Here is a 19,532-nt window from a genome sequence, read left to right as displayed (position 1 = left end):
ACCGCATTTCTTACCTTTCTTCTCACCTACTTCAAATATCACCTCTCCCTTCTTTGTCTCTCTGTAGCATAATGTGGGTGCTCATTCATGCTGTAACCTCACCTAGGTGTAAGGCCTAGTGAATAAATAGTCAAAATATCTCCTGCCCCACAACCAGAATTAATCTTTTACCCTGCATCTGTATATTCCTTAAGACACTTCCTCCTAAATGATAGATACATTGTGGTCTTCCTTTTACTCAAAGATTTCGGCTTTTGCTTTATTTTGCATATTTGTGTCTTTATAGATGCCAATCTCCTTGATAAAAAGAGCTGAATGAGTTCACCCTTCAAAGTCCTGGGCAAGCTAGGCCAGTACGTGGGTGGTCACACTCAGTGGGCACAGAGAGAACACATGCATGGCAGATTTCAATTTGAAATCCTGTTACGTCATGAGTCACTGTAGTCTTTGTTAGTCCTTTCTCCCAGGTTCCCATCTTCTAATAGAAAGAAAAGAAAACCTAATTTACAGTATGTTTATGTAGATCAAATGTGGTAATATATGCAATGCATATAATTTAAACCAATAGCAACTGGCAGAAATGTATTAAGTATCCATTATTGCCATTGTTACTATTGCTATAGGTATGTACTATCTGAAGGTGATCTTGGTTCATCTTCTAGTATTAATGAGCTTCTTTTAAATGTATGGCTAATTTCTAGCTGAATAAAACTAAAGCTAGAAGCTACCCATTAGTTTTACTATTAAATAGAAACCTTTTCCCATTACCTTCCAGTGTTTTATTAGTAAATTTTTTTTGGGTCTTAGAACATTTTTCTGGTAATTGCTTGCTTTTTCAAGTTTCACCTGACAGAGGCCCAATTGCTGCAAGTGTTTGTGAAAAGAAAAATTAGGAAAATGTTCAGTCCTCTCCACCCAGTCCTTTTACACACTATTTTACAATCCCGAATATGAATTGAATTCCAAATGGTTACAGTTAACAGAGCCAGCCATTTGTTAGTGCCCAATACACTGGAACAGTGGAGGCGCTGTCTTGGCCTGGCAGGTTTCTAACACATCTTATTTTCACGCATTTGTTAATTTTTATTGAATGTCTATGTTCTGTCAGAGCCCAGACAGATGGCAGACTCAAAAATACCTGACCATTGTAACAAAGCTAGCAATAAGGGGTTGGGATTGTAGCTAGGTTGGTGGGGTACTTGCCTAGAATGCACAAAGGCCTGGGTTAGAGCCTCGGAACCTTATATACCAGGTGTGAGCATGCAGGAAGGCAGTGAAGGCTGACTAGGTTCAATGTAAGCCTCTGCTTTTTACTGAGTTGAGCGCAGTCTCAGAAAAGAAGTAAGAAAATTGAAGTCTCCTGAGTAACTTAGGAGAAGAGCATCTAGTTAAGTTATGCTTTCATGGAACATTAAATGATATAATGCAGACCATTCTTTTCATTGGGTGTCTTGTGCTTCTTTTGTTTCTTTGAATTAACATGCCCAGAAAATGATTCACTGTTCAGAAATTTTCTCGTTTTTTCTTTTTCCAACTGAAATAATGAACTCATCAACAACAACAAAAAGCAGCAACAAAACCATCGAGAATTGGTCATAGTTATTTGAGGCATAGGTGTCATCCTTCACACTGGGAAAGACAAAGTTAGAAACAGCACTAGTGATCCAAGTAAGGCCCAGATTTTGACAGAAGAATGACACATCGCCGGAGACCAAAGTACCAGAGGAGGAAAGGATGTCTGTGTCTGTTGTAACAGCTAATGCTAATGGTGTGATGTTCTTGGTCATGATGATCAAGGCCAACCATTTATTAGGCAAATTGTCAGACACTATGTAATTCAGTGTTTTGCATTTCATGTATTTCAATAAATCCTATGAAATGAGTGCTATTATTTTTATGTTTGTTTTATGGTTGGAGGAGCCAGGACTTGAACAAATAGCCTTACATTATCAGATACTCAACCTGAAGTTGAACCCACTCTCAACAGCTAGTCCTAATGCTGCACTGATAGATTACTGACTTGGTCCCTGAGGTCCAAGCAGGGACTATAGCAGCCCCTGGACAGAGCTGGACCGTCATCAATCTGACCTTGTTTGAAGGGCTTTAACACAGCTCCCTTACAGAGTGACAGAAGACAATTTTGCTGTAAATTGCTTATAGCAATGGTAGCACTTAACTGTCACAGAAAGGGCAGGAAGATGAAGTGTAAGAGTAAAATACTGTGTTTCCTGAAGCTGGTTTCTGGAGAGTCTCCATGCCAGCCATCTCATGCCCATGTGTTGTACTGTAGACTAGAAAGCTAAGCAGAGGAGGGTATTATCACATTTGGTGGGTGGACCTTGGACCCTATATATTTGTTTAATATCTGTATGGCTCTGCAGCTGGGAAGACTAGCCAGCAGCTCAGAGGAGTAAGACTAACAGCCTCAAAGCCCTTTTTAGCAGGTATCTATCCTGCTTGAGTTTGATCTTTTAACAGCTTTGCCTCAGGGTTAGCTCTTAGTACCCCTATGATTAGTAGCCATTCGGTTAACACGCTGCTAGACATATTCCCTACATTTAACTAAATAATGACCTAAAAAGAAATAGAGGCTCGTAAAGTCACTAGTGACATCATTGAGATAGTTCTGCCTAACAAAACAAACATGGAAACAATACACCATGAACCTTACCACTAAAGTAAATCTGCCATTGGGAATATAGGATTATATATGTGCCCCACACAGGTGAGTGTGTGTGTGTGTGTGTGTGTGTGTGTGTGTGTGTGTGTGTGTGTATGTGTGTGTAGTAGCAGTAGTAGTAGTAGTAGTTCATGTATATAAAATCTATTCGTGGGAACATAAAGTATAAAATTACAAACATAGAGGTAAAATTTGATATTAAGGGAAAAAGTTAATTCAAGCATCAGTAAAAATATATTTTATTGACTTTAAGACATTTCCACATTGTAATTTCTTTGAAATAAGAAATGCTTCTTAAATGATGTCCCTTTATAAATCCAACCAACCACAAATGAGGCCTGAGTATAGTGTCCCTTTTAAAACATGAAAGAGGTGGTGTCATTAACATGAGAGAGATATCATTTCTGTTCATTTCTCCTGACTTTGCTGTGGTTCTGCAAACTCCCGAGCCTTTCCATGGACTGTATCTTCTTTCTGCTGCTGCTTTTACCTCCTCTCAAAGGACAAGGACTTCCTCTACTTTGTTCAGTCGCTCCAGCCTCTTGTTGAATCTGCCAGCCACGTGTCCATCTCCAGGTCCACGTCTTACCCATGCCCTCTGATAAGACAGCTTTGACCGAGAGGACCCCATGTCTCACTCTCAAATATCAGATCTCAATTTTAGTGGTATTTTCTTACTTAGGTTTCCTTTGGCCATTTTATCTAAAATTTCAGTAGCCTACCATTTTCTCTCCAGTGTTAGTTTTCATTTTCCGCTTTAGCTTTTATACTAGCTGATGCTTCATATTTTATTTATTTTGCTTATAGTTTGTCTCTCCCCAGGAGAAAATAAACTCTAGGAAAAGCGAAAAGTTTTGTCTAATATCTTCACTGCTGAGTCTTCTAGTCCCAGAGGCATGCCTGGCACAGACAGGACACTTAATAAATTATTCTGAGTTTATTAACAAACCATACATATGTGAAATATGTCTCAATGTGCTTAATCTAAAGACTAAATCAATGTCATCATGCTCCAAGTTTGGTAGGGACAAGGAAGAAAAATGTAAAGATCGTAGTAAGCCTGTTTAATAGAGGATGGACTGGAGGTCAGACATCTTGAGATTGTAAACTTGCTTGTGTGTCCAGTGTGCTAGATATTTTTATGTCAACTTGACACATGCTAGAGTTAACTGAAAGGAGGGGACCTCAATTGGGAAAGTTTATTCATAAGCTCCAGTTGTAGAATATTAACGATTGATGGGGGAGGGCCCAACCCATTATGGGTGGTGCCAACTCTGGGCTGGTGGACCTAGTTTCTAAAAGAAAGCAGGCTGAGTAAGCTATAGTGAGCAAACCAGTAAGCAGCACCCCTCCATGGCCTCTGCACCAGCTCCTGCCTCCAGGTTCCTACGCTGCTTGAGTCCCTGTCCTGACTTCCTTCAGTGATGAACTACAGTGTGGCATTGTAAGCCAAATAAAACCTTTCCTCCCCCAACATGCTTTTTGTTTACAGTGTTTCATTACAGAAACAGTAACCCCAAACTAAGACATCCAGTTACCTAAGTAAAACTGTGTAAGTTAATCCCTGAAGTCTGCATATTTGGAAACATAATCTCTGTGGCTATGCATGTAGTTAATTTAGCGTCTGGTTAAAAATAATTAAAAAATTCAAGCCAGAACTGAAAAGGTAAAGTGAAGGAAGAAGCCCCGTATCTTTTAACATAAATGAAAGTATTATCACCATTAATGATAGGGATCATGAGAGTATGAGTATAATTCTTTTCCAGAAGTGTGCTATTCAGTTTTCTTTGTTTTGTAAAGAGTGAAATTGAAGCACAGGGTTTGAGATCTTATCCAAACTGCTCATGCAGCAGACCTTAGAACTATTCAACAGTGTCTACTGAATGCAGTGCACTTTCCAATTTTAACTACTATGCATGGTCATTTCTGATGACTTCCCCACCCCAAACAGCAGCTGGGTTTTTTGGGTTTTTTTTTTTTTTTTTTTTTACTTTCTTAATATAATGGTCAGTCTACATGGACTCAGTGAATTCTCCATGGGGTGAGACCACACACATCAACTCACCTTTCTCTGTGGCATGCTTCAGCTTACAGAAGACATTGGAAAACTTGAAGACAAAGTGGAATGTGCTAACAATGCCCTGAAAGCAGACTGGGAAAGGTGGAAGCAGAACATGCGAAATGATCTCAAGTCAGCGTTTACAGACACAGCCGAGGAGAACATCCGCTACTACGAACAGGTAAGCCATGCTTCCTGGTGAAATGGGGCACTCTTGACTGTCTACCTGCCCCATTGAAAGAATCAAGGGAAGAGTCACCGTCACAATCCAAAGCCTCCTTGGTAACTTCCTGCTGGCTTGTCCCCCCACACACACCCCATTGATTATTCTGGAAGGATTTGCATTCCTCAAGAGGGTGGAATGTTCCTGATCCTTTGCTTAGTTTCCCCCTTTCTATATCTGTCTCATAAAAAAACTTACAAAGGAAGAAAAGGGGCAGATGTTAGGAGTACAAAATCAGTCCAGGCTGCCCCTGACGCCTTTGTTTGTGCTATCCCACAGCTAAAAAAGCAACATGGGAAAAGCAACTGATCTATGCATCTATCTATGCCAGAGTGACAGGTATTTGGGGGAAGGTGTGGTGGTGCTTAGTTAGCATTTTTCTTTTTGAATAATCCTTTTTAATTTTGCAACTAACTATTCCTCAGAGAAGTTACATTCTCAAATGAATTTCATAATGTTATCACTTTTCCACCCCCACATGGTCTAAACATACTTTCCTGGAAGACTATTTAAAATTTAGGTCTCTACCATTACCTCTAACAAAAATAACAAGTGTATGAAAGTGGTAGGTTAAGAAATTTATGCTATATACCTGCAATAATTATCATTTTTAAAGTACTTTAAATTTAAAAGTTATCTGTTTTGAAAGATGAACTAATATGGACATTTTCATAAAATGAGAATTAAATGAGCACTTACTGTCAACCAAACATTATCCAGGAACCCCAAGAGCGAGCATAGCACAGTCCTTTTCTCATGGAGTTAGAGTTAATATAGGAAACAGTTAAAACAAGGGATCCTAAAAGTTGCAATGCATGTTTTAGTACAGAAAGTCATTGAAGGGAGATCTCTAATATAAGGATGGGATGATCCCCAGAGCATAGGTTGAAGCTGAGATCTGAAAGTTGAACAAGACACCTCCACATGAAGATGTGAGAAATCAAGGTACAGGTTCCAAAACCCGTGAACAAAAATGTAGAAGTGAAAGACATATTCAAATCATTTGTCTCTGTTGGTGGAAGTAAAGGTAATGTTGAGTTAAAGATGAGTATGTTATAAATTTAGTCTCCTCATTCCTTCTAAGGAGGCCATTGTGGTTTTAATCTAATGATATACATCATCTCTCTCCTTATCATCGATCTGGCATGCATACCCTTTAAGCAATTCAAATATCTGAAAATGTCTGTAAACCTCAGGTTTGAATGATATAAAGTATTTCTCCTTAATAAATTTTTTTATCCACATAAGGCGTCAGCATCACAACTGTTTAAGTCGTAGTGTTCATGACTTCTCCTTAGTGTTCTAACCTGGGCATATTTACGTTAAGGACTCAGTGACAATCTGCTGAGATAGTGCATCTGAGCATGCCTTGTGGAGTTGGACAAGTGCTCAGCAGTTAGGAGCATGTCCTTTTCTGGCAGAGAACATGAGTTCAGCCCCCAGTTCCCATGTCAGGCCACTCACAACTGCCTGTGGCTCCACCTCCAGGACATCCAGTGCCCCTCTTCTGGCTGCATGAGTACATGTGCGCATGCACGCGCGCACACACACACACACACACACACACACACACACACACACACACACACACAGGCATATAATTAAAAATAGAAATAAATCTTTTTTTTTAAAAAAAAGAAAATGCCTTGAAAGTGACAATATGTAATAAAAATGATTACTATTGTGAAGCATAAATATTAAGATATTAAATATGACAAATACAACTAACTTTTTAAAGGTAAAGTCTGCTGAATTTTCCAAGTTTGGGTTTTCTTTTGTTTGTTTGCTTCCATTTTGAGACAGGGTCTCACTGTGTAGCATTATTTGGGAGAATTACTGGGTTTTGTTAGGATAACTTAAAAAGACCCTGCTCAGGATATTTGTTGTCATTTCCTCAGTGGCAACGTTTAACATATCTGGCACATCAGTCTACCAATGTGGGATAAGGAAGTTGGCGTCCTTAAATAATCAAGAAGTCTTAATTAGTAGAAAAGCTGTGAAGGCCTAAAGATCAGCTGTGTGTTATTATCTGTTAACTTCAGACTGTCTCAGATATATGGAGAAATGAAGGATTTCATGATCTTTTCATCCCATTTAATTTAATCCCATTCTCACAGAAATACCTCCTTTTTCTTCAGCATTCACATAGATAAATCCCCAAAGGGTCTGTTCCTATTGAAGAAGATAAAATGGAGTTCACACATCTGCCTTTGGATTTACTTATGTGAAGGGAGATGATCTCCACTTGTATGACTTCAAATTTAAATATCAAATCGACAGAGGGAAATGAGATTATACATATGTGGAGTGGGTCTGAGTCGGACTGTAGTGATTGCCATTCTGAAATATCACACCTGCATTCATGAATTTGTGAGAGACATTTGACTCTGACCCAATAGTGGATACATAAAATGATATTCCATTATTTTCTACATGAAGCCACACCCCGCTTGGCTAGTATAGGCATGCATCTGTTTGCTTCAGGGCTCTGTTCTGCACAATGTGTCTGCAGGCAATCTCACTGCTCTGAGAACACTGAAGTGTGTAAACACAAACTAAGATGACAGGGGCACCACTAGGAGGTGGAGTATTATGGGAATGCCATCCAGGTGGGCACTCTGTCCTTGACTGAAGCAATGTGAAACAGGACATGATTGTGCAGCAGCATCCACAGGAAATCTCGCTAGTGTGGTAATGTGACAGGGATGTTGAAACAGTACAATATGGCATGTGGGAATAAAGAGAGTGGATGGTTTTCACTGTTCCCCTCTAGTTAAAAAGAGACCTTGTGTTTGGTTGCCCTCAATGCTTATTATAGAGGTGGAGCACGTTTCAGAAGCCTTTGATCCTCGAGAGAAACAATGGATTAGAAGAGTGCATTCTTTGGAAAGCTTTAGTTTAGTATCAGTGAATCTACTTAGCCTTCCTGTCTCCTCCTACACATGAGCTTTGGGGACTTTGTGGCAGTGCAGTTAGTTTCAAGGTAGCTTTGGAATGGCTCCGGGTTTGGCCGGAACTAGAAAACAGAGCAATGACCTTTCGAGTGGGAAAGTAGTCTAGGGACATCACTGTTTGTTACTAAGGCGTCTACAAGCAGCCCTGATTTCCTTCACCGTTCTGTTGAAGTCCCTTTTGTCATCAGAATGCCTTTCCTTTCTTGTCTCTAATACATCAAGGGCAGCCTGACAGTAATGAAAAGAATAGGGAATTCACCAGAGGTGCCTGAAGTTGTGCGGAGGAGCGGAGTTAGTGAAGGGATCTGAGTTCCAGAACAGCTGTAGCTCATGGCACTCTTCATAGCGTCCAGGCTTCCCACAGCTGAGGACTGCAATGGTCAGCCCTGCTCTAAGTGTCACAGGAAACATCTCCCTTGGCTTTCTCTTTAACCCCACCTCTACACCATCCCTCCCAAGCTCCCAGCAATGGAAACATTTAATGGTGGTTTTTGTCAAGTTAAACAGGTGATAATTAAGTGATAATGAACAAATACACTTTATTCCTTAGCAAAGTTTGTTTTAGTATTACTAGTTGGTATATAAAAATCATTGTTTTATAGCCTATTGTTCTAGTTAAAAGGAAAAAGAAAAATGCATACTTACTGAAAACAAACACATACAAATTAAATAGTTATCCTACTGTAAAGAAGAAATAAAGGTTCATAACCCTATTTCCTGCAGAAAAGTAGATTTGAATATAATTATAGAAAAATATTGCTAGCATAAGATTATCATACTAATTAAAAATGTTTATATGGCCCTTTCTTAAAGTGCCCACAGGAAATACATTATTTATTTTAGGCCTTAATAATTAAAATGAATATATTTGTTTTTTCATATTTTTCAGTTGTTTTTCATTAATTTTCAATATAGTCATAATTTTCATGTAGCGTATTTATAAATCATCATGGGATTAGATAATTCTTTATGCTTAAAATTTGGTTATCTTTTTTTCTGTCATAAATAATACTATTAAGCTTGCTATGCTGGCACATGGATGTGAGGAAACAGTCAAAGAACAGGTACTTGTGAATAAGGACTGAGAGAGCCTAGAGGCTAGCATGGACTTGGATATGCTGATATGTGCCACAGATAATATATGTCACTTGAGAGCCATGTGTCCATTTTGCTAGGGGCAAGGGAACCTGTTTCACAATTTCCTGAGGAATGCTATCTTTTATCTAACAGCCAGAAATCCTTCTATAGTCCAGCTTAAATTGAGCCTAGACTCCATACTGGACCAAATCAGTGGACCTGCCCTTTTGGGAAGAAAGGGTATATATACCCTTTGGACCTGACATCATACAACTGCAGTCCAAACTATTTGCAAGGCTGGGACAGAAATATTTAAGCACTTGTTTAATAATAATAATAAACTCTTAAGATAATTATGAACATTAGCTGTTTAAATTTGGGTAGTATGAATTTTAAATAACCAGAGCACTGGTTACTGCATTTCAAATGCAGGCAGGAAACCAGAGACAGAACAGTAGGGTATGTGACAATTAGAAGTAAGGACAATGGAAATGAAAATTGACAAAGAAAATTTTATATAAGGAAACTCATTATTTTATATACTAACTTTAAAATAAATAAAAAAGAAATGACTCTACTATTATCAGTTATGAGTAGCCTACATTTATAATCACTAGATTATCATATCTTATTTTAGAATGTCATTTTCCTCATATCAAATGATTTACTTAAGACCCCATTATTGCCCGGTATGGTGGCCAGCACCTTTGAATCTGAAGTAGGGGATCATCTGAGTGAAGAAAGGGAACAAGACAGAGCAGGGCAGGGGACATTTGGTGAACAGCTGTGGAGAGGGGACAGAACAGAACAAAGTACAATGGCACATGTGTACAAAAATGTTACAATGAAACCATCCCAGTCCTTTGTATACTGACTTGAAAATCAATAACAAAAAAGATTCTGTTATCAAAGCCATGTGGTAAGCACTGTGGTAGAGCCAATTTTAAGCTCAAATCTTGCTCATACACTTAAAGTTTGGGTTGGAAGAATAACAGGCGTATTCACTTGACTGATACAACTTTACAGTTGGTTTTTTAAGACAGCATCTTGCTATATAGTCCAGGATGGCTCAGAACTGACTGTGTAGCCTAAGTTGTCCTCAGAATTATGGCAATCCTCCTGCCTCAACCTCAAGTGATAGAATCACAGGCAGGCACCACTACAGCGTGTGCTAATATTTTTAATGGGTGTTTACTTAAATTTGTTCTATTCAGTTGAACTGTAATGGACAGACCTGGAGAAGGAATCTGCTCTCAGTGGGCACCACAAATGTTTGGGTCCACATGGACATCTAGGAAGTAGGAAAGCATTTATGATAAAATGTGTTTTCTGTGAGGTAAATGAAAACAGAAAAAAAAAATGTTTTGACAAGGGCACGTCTATCTCCAAATAAGTACTGCTGCTGAAGTTTTTCTAATATCCAAACCTAGTTTTTTATGAGTCATGTAAAACTTACACACACACAAAAAAAAAATTTTAATTAGGTTTCATAGCGGGCCTACAAATTAAATAATGGACAGATGGGATCCAAGGGTCCTGAATGCTCTTCAAGCGTAGTTTTCTTTTCCATTTTCATTTCTGGAAGGCATCCCTTCTTACATTGGGAAAATGGGAAATGCCAAAGGGTTGCTTTAACATCGGCATTACACTACAGACTGGACACATTTTTCTGATATGGGGAAAAATGCTGAAAAACACCCTGGTCCAAGTTAGGATAGCTCTCAAGAATTCTGAATATACAAGGTAAAAATATGTTGATTATAATTATAAAATTGCTACCTAGGAAAGAATCTGATCTAGATACCTGTCAAATTTCATCCTTTTGGAAGCTGGGGAAAAAATCAGAAAAATTACTTTAGTGAAAGGAGCAAGGAAAGCAGTCTCACGGAATTTAATTCTGACTAGCAAAGGAGGACTGTTATCTGCCATTAACCTAGGGATAAAGTGCTTTCCAAATCCAGAAGGAGAAACCAGAGGAAGGAAACTAGCCATTTTCATGTTCCCTAGAATTTAGTAAAGTGGCTTGAAAAATTATAGAAAAGTTAGTTACACTTTCAAAGTCAAAGACCTTGAAAGAGACTGTGACTTAAGAGAGTGGGAAGTTCTAAAGTGTGACTGTGGATCATATGAAGAATCAGATGCGGTTGCACCATGGACTGTGGACCATGAAAAGGAGCATGAAAGCAGAATACATTTAAGGATGAGTCCAGAAAAGAATGGGGAGTATCAGGGGTCACATTTCAAGAGAGAGTGAGGTTTGAGGAGGAGGAGGAGTTGAGAAATTTCCAAATAGTACCAGAGTCAAGTATGTGGAGCCTCTTCGGACTATGGAAAATGAAGGCCTAATTTGTTAATAAAATTATGACAAGGAATCTCTGATGGAGACTGCCATAGAAAGAGGAAATGGCTGCTGGGCTTCTGTTCCGCTTCTGCGCTTTCCATCAAGAAGAAGGAAAATGGAAATAGAATGGAATGCCCATCAAAAGACAAAACAAAACAAAAACAAAAGATGGTATATTTGAAGAGATTAAATAAAAACTATCCATTCCACAGAAAGAGAAGGCTGGGTATATTATTTTCTTCCTGAGTACTATGAGAGCCCTTTACTGGCTGGAAAGCAGAGTTACAACCTCAACTGAAGCCCTTAATTCCAAACTTACTGTTAGATGGGTCTTCCCCTCACCACCCCTTGTTTCCTTCCTAGATGACTATGAGTATTAACTCCAGAAACTTAGAACCGCTGCCACCTGTTTCCAGTTAATGCCCTCTGCCATTTGGATGAGTAGCATACACTCAATTCTCGGTATGAATCACCTTGGAAAGGCAAGGGTGGACATGGCAGAAACTTTACTCGTGTAGAGATTTTTCCTGTGATTTTTGAGCCTAAAGAATGCAGGCAGTGTTTGCAATTTCTTTTAAAATCTTGGGACAGAGGTTTTGTAGATGGCCTATATTGGATCATTAAGTGTCTTTATATATAGGCTCTCTCTCAGGCTGAATTTGAGTCCACATGAACCTTCTTTATTCCTGTTATTACTGTTAAAATGAAGTCCATTTTAACAGTAGGTTAAAGGCCATGGGTGAGGGAAGTCCTGAGTGAATGGGTATTGTTGACATGGGCTTGACCCTCAGCCTCATGGAAGTGCCAAAGCTTTCCCCAGGTGAAACTCACAGGGATGGCAAAGCTTTCCTGGTGATAGAGCAAGAGCACTGAGTTCCAGCAGGTGGCCAGTGTGTACAAAAACTAACAACTGCTGCGTCCTTCCCAGGTGTTTGCTGCCTACAGAGACCTCTTGCTGAGATGAATTAACCCTTTCCCTTCACTGTACATAATAAACATGCAAAGATTCCAAGAGGAATCAGAGTGCACACACCTGACCTGATGTCAGTTTTTCTATATGTGTGTCTGTGTGTCTGTCCTTTCTTCATTCCCTCCCTGCCCCTAGTCAGGGTTCCGGGACCAAGCTGCAGGATTGCAGCATAGCTGAGCTAGAAGATTCTAGAATGATCTAGAACTAGCAATTTGGAATCCATATCAGAGTGGTTTTTTGTTTGGTTGGTTGGTTTTTTGTTTGTTTGGGGGTTTTGTGCCTTGTTTGTTTGTTTGTTTTTACTAGCATAACTCCTAACAGTTACTAATATGTGGCATATACCTTTGGGCCCAGGAAGACAAATTTTTGAATAGTATCAAAAACAATTGCTCAAGGAAATAGCTTTCAGTGTTCAGCGTCTTAGTCACGGGGAAGACTGTCTCAGAACTTCATTATGCCCCATAGGATTGAAGAGTGCCCTGGTGTGTGTGTGTGTGTGTGTGTGTGTGTGTGTGTGTGTGTGTGTGTGTGTGTGTGATGTGCACATGTGTGTGTGTTTGGAAAGGGTGGGAGGATACTATAAAGCCAACATACCTATTTAGGTGGCTCAGAGCCTTATTCAACCTGGCCATTTTTATGCCAGTTAAAATGTTTTAATCCATTATATCCCTGTACCCTCATTATTTTCTCTCTTAGCCACTGGAAGGCACCTACTAGAAGCCAAAAATTCTGGCTTAGGAAGTGTAAGCTCAGTCTAGTGTTTTTGTATGGACCATCCAATTTACTTAAGTTTGGTTGTCTTTATCAAATGGGAAAAAGCTACTTCTTGCCATCTCAGTGCCCTGTGATGGCCATCTATTGAATATCTAGGAACTTTCTCCTATTTCTTTTAGAAAGATCAACATGTTAATTATTAAACTCCGTCATCCCTCTCATCCTTTATACCATCTACATCATGAAAACTTATTTTTCTGGTGAGCAATAAGTTCTTATTTCAAATAAAACCAGAAGGCGTACAATAAGAATGAATGAAGCAAGAGAATAGGAAATACAATGACATTTTATGACCTTGGGATGTTAAAAAATTCTTTTTTTACTGTCTGAGAAGGAGCTTCATAATTGACTATAGATCCCAATTTTCAGTGGATGATTCGTTTTTATTTTTAACTATTTTGGGCTGCTCAGTGGAGGCCATTACAGTATTCGACTCTCCATTTACCACAAGGAATATGATAGAGGAATATCATGGAACAAAACTTCCATAGACAACAGGAAATTGCCTTATCAGGTGGGAAAATGGTCACTAGAAGTTTTGGAAAACAAAGAAGCAAGAATTATAAACTGAACTCAAAGAAATCTACATTTAATATTGAAGGATGGCTAGGTGTAGTGGCACAAGCCTATGATTACAGTACTTTGGGAGAATGAAGCAAAAAAACCAGCATGACTCTGAGGCCAGCCTGTGTTACATGGTAAGTTCCAGGCTAGGTTGAGTTATAAAGTGAAATTCTATCTAAAAATTAACAAAAAGTAAGAAATGATAATTTCTATCCAAACTAGACATTCCAAGTTATAGTCAAAATCATTGTTCTACATAACTATGCCATTTTTATTATGTCTTATATAATTAGTAAACATTTATGGTATTTTGGAGGTTTTTGCTATCTCAAACTTCTATTAAAATGGTCTCATCACTACTTTATGGCCTGTAATGTATTATTTCTCAATTTTCCATGCTAATGAAAATGAATTTATGTGTACAATAGAGGGAAAGCATGGTCATCTGCCTCTTCCCATCCTTAAAACTAGGGATGTTTTCTGAAGCTAAGTTATTTAGAGATTTCATAGGAAGAGATTAGAAAGGAATAAATGCTTTAAAACATACAGAGGATATATACAGGATATATTTTAAAGAAGGGAGTTTACTAATGAAAAATTTAGAATTGGATGTCAGCATGCTGCTAGCTGATTTTAAAATCCTAATCATACCAAAAAATAAATAAATAAATAAAAAAAGCCGGGTGGTGGCGGTGGCGGCGGCGCACGCCTTTAATCCCAGCACTCGGGAGGCAGAGCCAGGTGGATCTCTGTGAGTTCGAGGCCAGCCTGGGCTACCAAGTGAGTTCCAGGAGAGGCGCAAAGCTACACAGAGAAACCCTGTCTCGAAAAACCAAAAAAATAAAATAAAATAAAATAAAAATCCTAATCATACTCTGTTGGTGTTCATTAAGCTCATATATCAGTGGAAGGTGATAATCTCCTCCCATGCCTGTGTCCCCACTACACACATGCACATGCACACACACATACACAGGAAGGCACCGTACGCATGTATGCACACCACATGCACATACACACATATGCATGCATGCACACATCCATGTATACATGCAGGCAGGCATTCACACAAACACCATAAACTTTTAGGAGAATGAAAGAAGACATGGGAAATGTTTTAAAATACCAAAATACCATAGTTGTGCTTTGATCAATTGTATAATGAAAGAAAGATAAATGTGTTCAGTGTAATTATCTTTAGGTTCAATAGATGGTTAAACAAATTGAGCTTGAAAACATAAGCTTGAAATGCCCATATTTCAGCTGATGAGCCCTGTCAATTGGCTGGTTGTATCCAAAGCAACAGTAGAAAGTAGAATGTAAAGAGTACATGAATGGGAACAATATGAATGCAAATTCAGGCCCTTGGATTTATCCCACAAAGATTATTAACATATCAGACCTCTCGACACCCAGTAGCCCATGTGTAACAGTAAGAGAAGTGGAATGAGTGATACCTGCAGCACCTTCTGTCTTTATCCGATTGGGAGTTAGAGATCCATAGACTACTATGGAATAATAAATAAGTGGGCCACAAGATGGCGTCTGTAGCTAATGAGTCTTTTTCCTTTACCCCTTTAGGTGGTTAAGCTGAACATGCAGCTTACGTTGTAACTGTAGAAAGGTAGCATGCACCTCCTGGGATTCTACAGTTAGGGATACTTCTAAAATTAACACTTGGCAGATAATTTCCAGAATCTGGATTCAGACTTCTCCAGAAGTAAGGCTCCCTTCCCCTCTCCGTTTCTTGTCTTCCTTTTTTTCTTTTTCTTTTTCTTTTTTTTTCTTTTTTGTCAGTACTGGGGACTGAATCCAGAGCCTTTCATATGCTATGCAAATGTTCTACCACTGAGCAACATATTCAGAATATTCACGTATTTTATTTTGGAACAGAGACTCACTGGCTTGTCTAGCCTGCCCTTGAACTCACTCTGTAGTCCATACTTGCTTTGAAGTTGCAATCCGCCTGCCTCAGATTCCCAACTAGCTGATATTACAGTCTTGTATCACCAGGCCTGACTAGCATGTCTCCTAAACTACTAATTTTACTTGAGCCTAAAATACAATATGGAAAACAGACTTCAAAGCTGTTAAATGAATTAATGAAAAACACCAGACTCAGTGTCTACCAGGTAGTAAGTACTGAGCACATGTAGGCTAACAGTAGTAGCAGCAGATACGGAGAAGATTGAAAAGATTCCTCATGTGCCTGTGGATCTTACTTTTGGAAACTGTATGATGGTAATTATCTTGCAGATACCAAATACTTGAGGGAATGTTTAAATTTTTATGATCACCATATTTCATAATGGCTCTAGGCAAGCAAAACTAGACGAAATTGTAAATCATATGTAATTTCATTTGCCAAGTTCTTGTCAGCCACAGTCAGCCTCTGAAACCTTCCATTTTAGTGGAAACCCATTTATTTTATATGTCGATGAATAAGCCAAGTGAAGCAGAGAGTCGTAGTAGACCTCCTCACATCCCACAAGGTGACACAGTACAATACCAGCTCCTAAATGTAGACACTTCCATGGAAAGCTGTTGTGTCTACGGGAACATTGCCATCACCACTGACTCTTTAGAATCCCTGATCACATCTGTTCGCGGGACTATTATGCACTTGGGAACTAAGGAGACATTTGCCTGTTCTGGTAGCAAAATGTCATCACCATCTCTGCTGAAGCACCAAGAGGATTCCTTTCAAAACTCAAAGTCACTTTTGGAATTGAAGCTTAGTTTTCCTAGCATCTCATCTTCATGTGTTTGAGAAGGTTTGAAGTGAATATGTAGAAACGGGGTATGTTTTCTGTGGTATGTGTCCACAGGTCTGGCTCCTTTGCCCAGCTTCAGGCTCTCAGACATCTCTGCTCTCAGAGAGTTGTTTGCCCTCTGGCTACAGGACAGAGCCACCTGGAGAGAATGCTTGCTGGATTTTCAGTTAGAGAAGATTTGTGGTGAACCTCCTTTTCAGTTCCGCCCCATCCTGGCTAACACACATCCACCACCTTACTTAGCCTTCCATGGGGTGAATCATTCATTGTGCTCTTGTGGGAAGAAACAGTACATATTCCGTGAATTAGCTTTTTGTTTGTTTGTTTGTTTGTTTTTGGTTTTTGTTTTGTTTTTTAGGTTTGGTTGTTTTTTGTTTATTTGTTTGTTTTGTTTTTTCGAGACAGGGTTTCTCTACCTGTACTAGAATTCACTCTGTAGACCAGGCTGGCTAGAACTCACAGAGATCCACCTGCGTCTGCCTCCTTTCAGAGTGCTGGGATTAAAGGCGTGCCCCCTCTCCCCTCCTCCCTGCTTGTTTTGTTTTTTAAAATGTTTATTGTGTGTGTGTGTGTGTGTGTGTGTGTGTGTGTGTGTGTGTGTGTGAAGGTGTGCACATATTGTGGCATGCCCCCCTTAGGCTCTGGGGATCCAACTCGGGTCACCTGGCTAGCATGGCAAGCACCTTAACTCTCTGAGCCATGTAGCCTCCAAATTCATTCTCATAACTAAAATAGGATTGTCTGATTCCATCAGAAGATGAGTACATAAAATAAAATGTGGAAAATGGTGACACAGTATTCAAATGAAAGTAGAGCCCTGTAGTTGGAGTCCCATGGTTGCCTAAGAAACTAAACTTGATTAGGCTGGCTGATACTATAGACTAGGCCAGTGAAGATGCCTGCGATAACATTTTTAAATTTATTTTTGCCCTTACTCTGATTTATAAAAATACTAGCTTCATTGATAGTAGTGATTAAAAAAAAAAAAAGTAAATGCTTAATTACAATTCAAGGCCAAATAGATAGAAACACCTTATTTAAAAAACTAAATTAAAAGCAAGTATATCTTGATTTTGAGATTTTGGTGACTTTATCCTTTAATGGTTTTCAGCTGTCACAATGCTGAGCACAGTAGATGTGCACTGTCCTAAGCTGATAACTGTGTTGTGTGGATTGTCCATTGCTCGAGGTCTTGCTAAGGTTCTCTGGTTTAAAACAAAGCAAGGAAGAGTAACTAGAAATGAACAGTGTTAGATGTCAGCTTTTCAAGCTTTTATTACATTTATTTATTTTTCTAGTGTTTGATTGTGTACATGTGTGTGGGCATACATGCTGTAGCCGGCATGTGGAAGTCAATGGACAGACAGCTTGCAGGAGTTGGTTATTTCCTTCTACCAGGTAGATCTAAGGCAGCACTTCTCAACCTGTGGGTCCTGACCCCTTTGGCAACCCTCTATCTCCAAAATTTACATTATGATTCATAACAGTAGCCAAAATTACAGTTATGAAGTAGGAACAAAAATAATTTTATGGTCAGGGGTCATGAAGAACTGTATTAAAGGGTCATGACATAAGGAAGATTGAGAACCACTTATCTAGGGAATAAACTCAGTTCGACAGGCTTAGCAGCAAGCACCTTTACCAGCTGAGCCATCTTGCTCCCTTTTTATTGCTTCTAAAAAGAGATATAGAGTGGCATGATATATGTGCCAGTTATCAGATAACTCAAGTGAACATTACCCCCACATGAATGGGAAGGAGCAGTTACTAAAAACATTTATTCACAGGAAAACAGCTGACACAGAGATTCCAAAAGAGGGCCAGCAAGATGACTCAGCACAGAAAAGCACTTGCCACCAAGCCAGGACCCATGTGGTGTAAAGAGAAAACCAGTTCCCACAAGTTCTCCTGTGCCCTCTGTTATTTATTAGGCGGCGCTGTTTACCATGCAAGAAAAGCCAGGAGATACAACAAAACACACTATAAGAGTTTATTAGGAAAGGGAACAGAAGGGGGTGCTTAGGCCTATGGGAATGATCAGAATGATCATGCAGGAAGAGCGGGGAGGGGTATGTGGGACCCACTTTTTTGGATTCCCCTGCACATGCACATAAGGGTTTTCATAGCTGTGCCAGACATGTGCATAGATTACATGATCACGCTGGGGTAAATTACGTGATCCCCCAGAGCATGGATTATGTAGGATGTAAGGCCCTGGGATGACTAAGCAGCTTGCCAGCTCCTGTGAGGTCATGGGGGAGTGGCTAGGAATTCTATCACCCTCCAAACACATGCTGTCTCATGTGCACCACACACTGACACACACAATTAAACAGTTCAGTTAATAAGTGTAATGAAAACAACTTAGAAGAATTTTGAAAGTCCCTGAAGAGACTGAGTGGCATCATGAGTTACATAGTTCAAAATCAAATCCTTAACTTTACAGACCCAAAATGTTCATTGAACATAAACCTGAGTAGAAATGGGGCCAGAGGACAGAAGGACCAAACTTCACATTTAGAAACTACCCAGCAACAGAAAACAGGAAACTAGTTTACAAGAAAAAGGGTAGTACAGCTTTTATGTCGACCAACATGTTGGCTTTGGTTTTTCAATGTGTTCCTTCTGTGTAGCCCTCTGTGTTCACTGAGCATTAGCTGAGTGCCCAGTGTATCTAGACTCCATCATCTTCAAAGGGTGTGTCTACTACTGGAAGTAGAGCATGGTCATGAGATAGACGAGAATCAGCTTTCATATACACAGATTTCATACACAGCCTGTTCCTAGAATCTGGTCACCCTGATACCTCCTGTATTTTCTTGCCCACTTCTCCTCCCCAAATAGTTCTTCTTCCACTGTGTAAAAGAGAGACATCTTGTCATGTTTGCCAATGGCATATTAAATGTACCCTGGTGGTGATGTTGGAGATCTGTCATTCTCCACATATTAATAAATAAACATTAGCTGTGGTCCCCACATTATTTACAGTGCTTTAAATGTACCTAGGTTATGTGAGCCTTAGTTTCCTCACTTGTAAATTAGAAATTTATGATAGTAATTGTACACTAAAAAAAAAACCTATGATATATAAAAGAACCATTGTGATGCCTACTATG

At 39.2% G+C, this 19,532-nt stretch overlaps 1 protein-coding gene across 3 annotated transcripts in view; it reads left to right on the top strand.

Annotated features, from left to right (window-relative positions):
• The window catches only part of Snx7 (sorting nexin 7), a 113,993-nt gene that overhangs the window by 56,696 nt on the left and 37,765 nt on the right, over window positions 1-19,532 (top strand). For all 3 annotated transcript variants that reach the window (XM_052730654.1, XM_052730655.1, XM_052730656.1), the window contains exon 8: window positions 4,768-4,920. In XM_052730654.1, the coding sequence (XP_052586614.1) occupies window positions 4,768-4,920 (153 nt within the window). The remainder of the gene's footprint in view (window positions 1-4,767; window positions 4,921-19,532) is intronic.

Source organism: Peromyscus californicus, unplaced genomic scaffold (assembly GCF_007827085.1).
Source record: "Peromyscus californicus insignis strain IS unplaced genomic scaffold, ASM782708v3 Scaffold_9__1_contigs__length_137607984, whole genome shotgun sequence".
NCBI lineage: Eukaryota > Metazoa > Chordata > Mammalia > Rodentia > Cricetidae > Peromyscus > Peromyscus californicus.
This window is presented reverse-complemented; position numbering and strand designations above follow the sequence as displayed.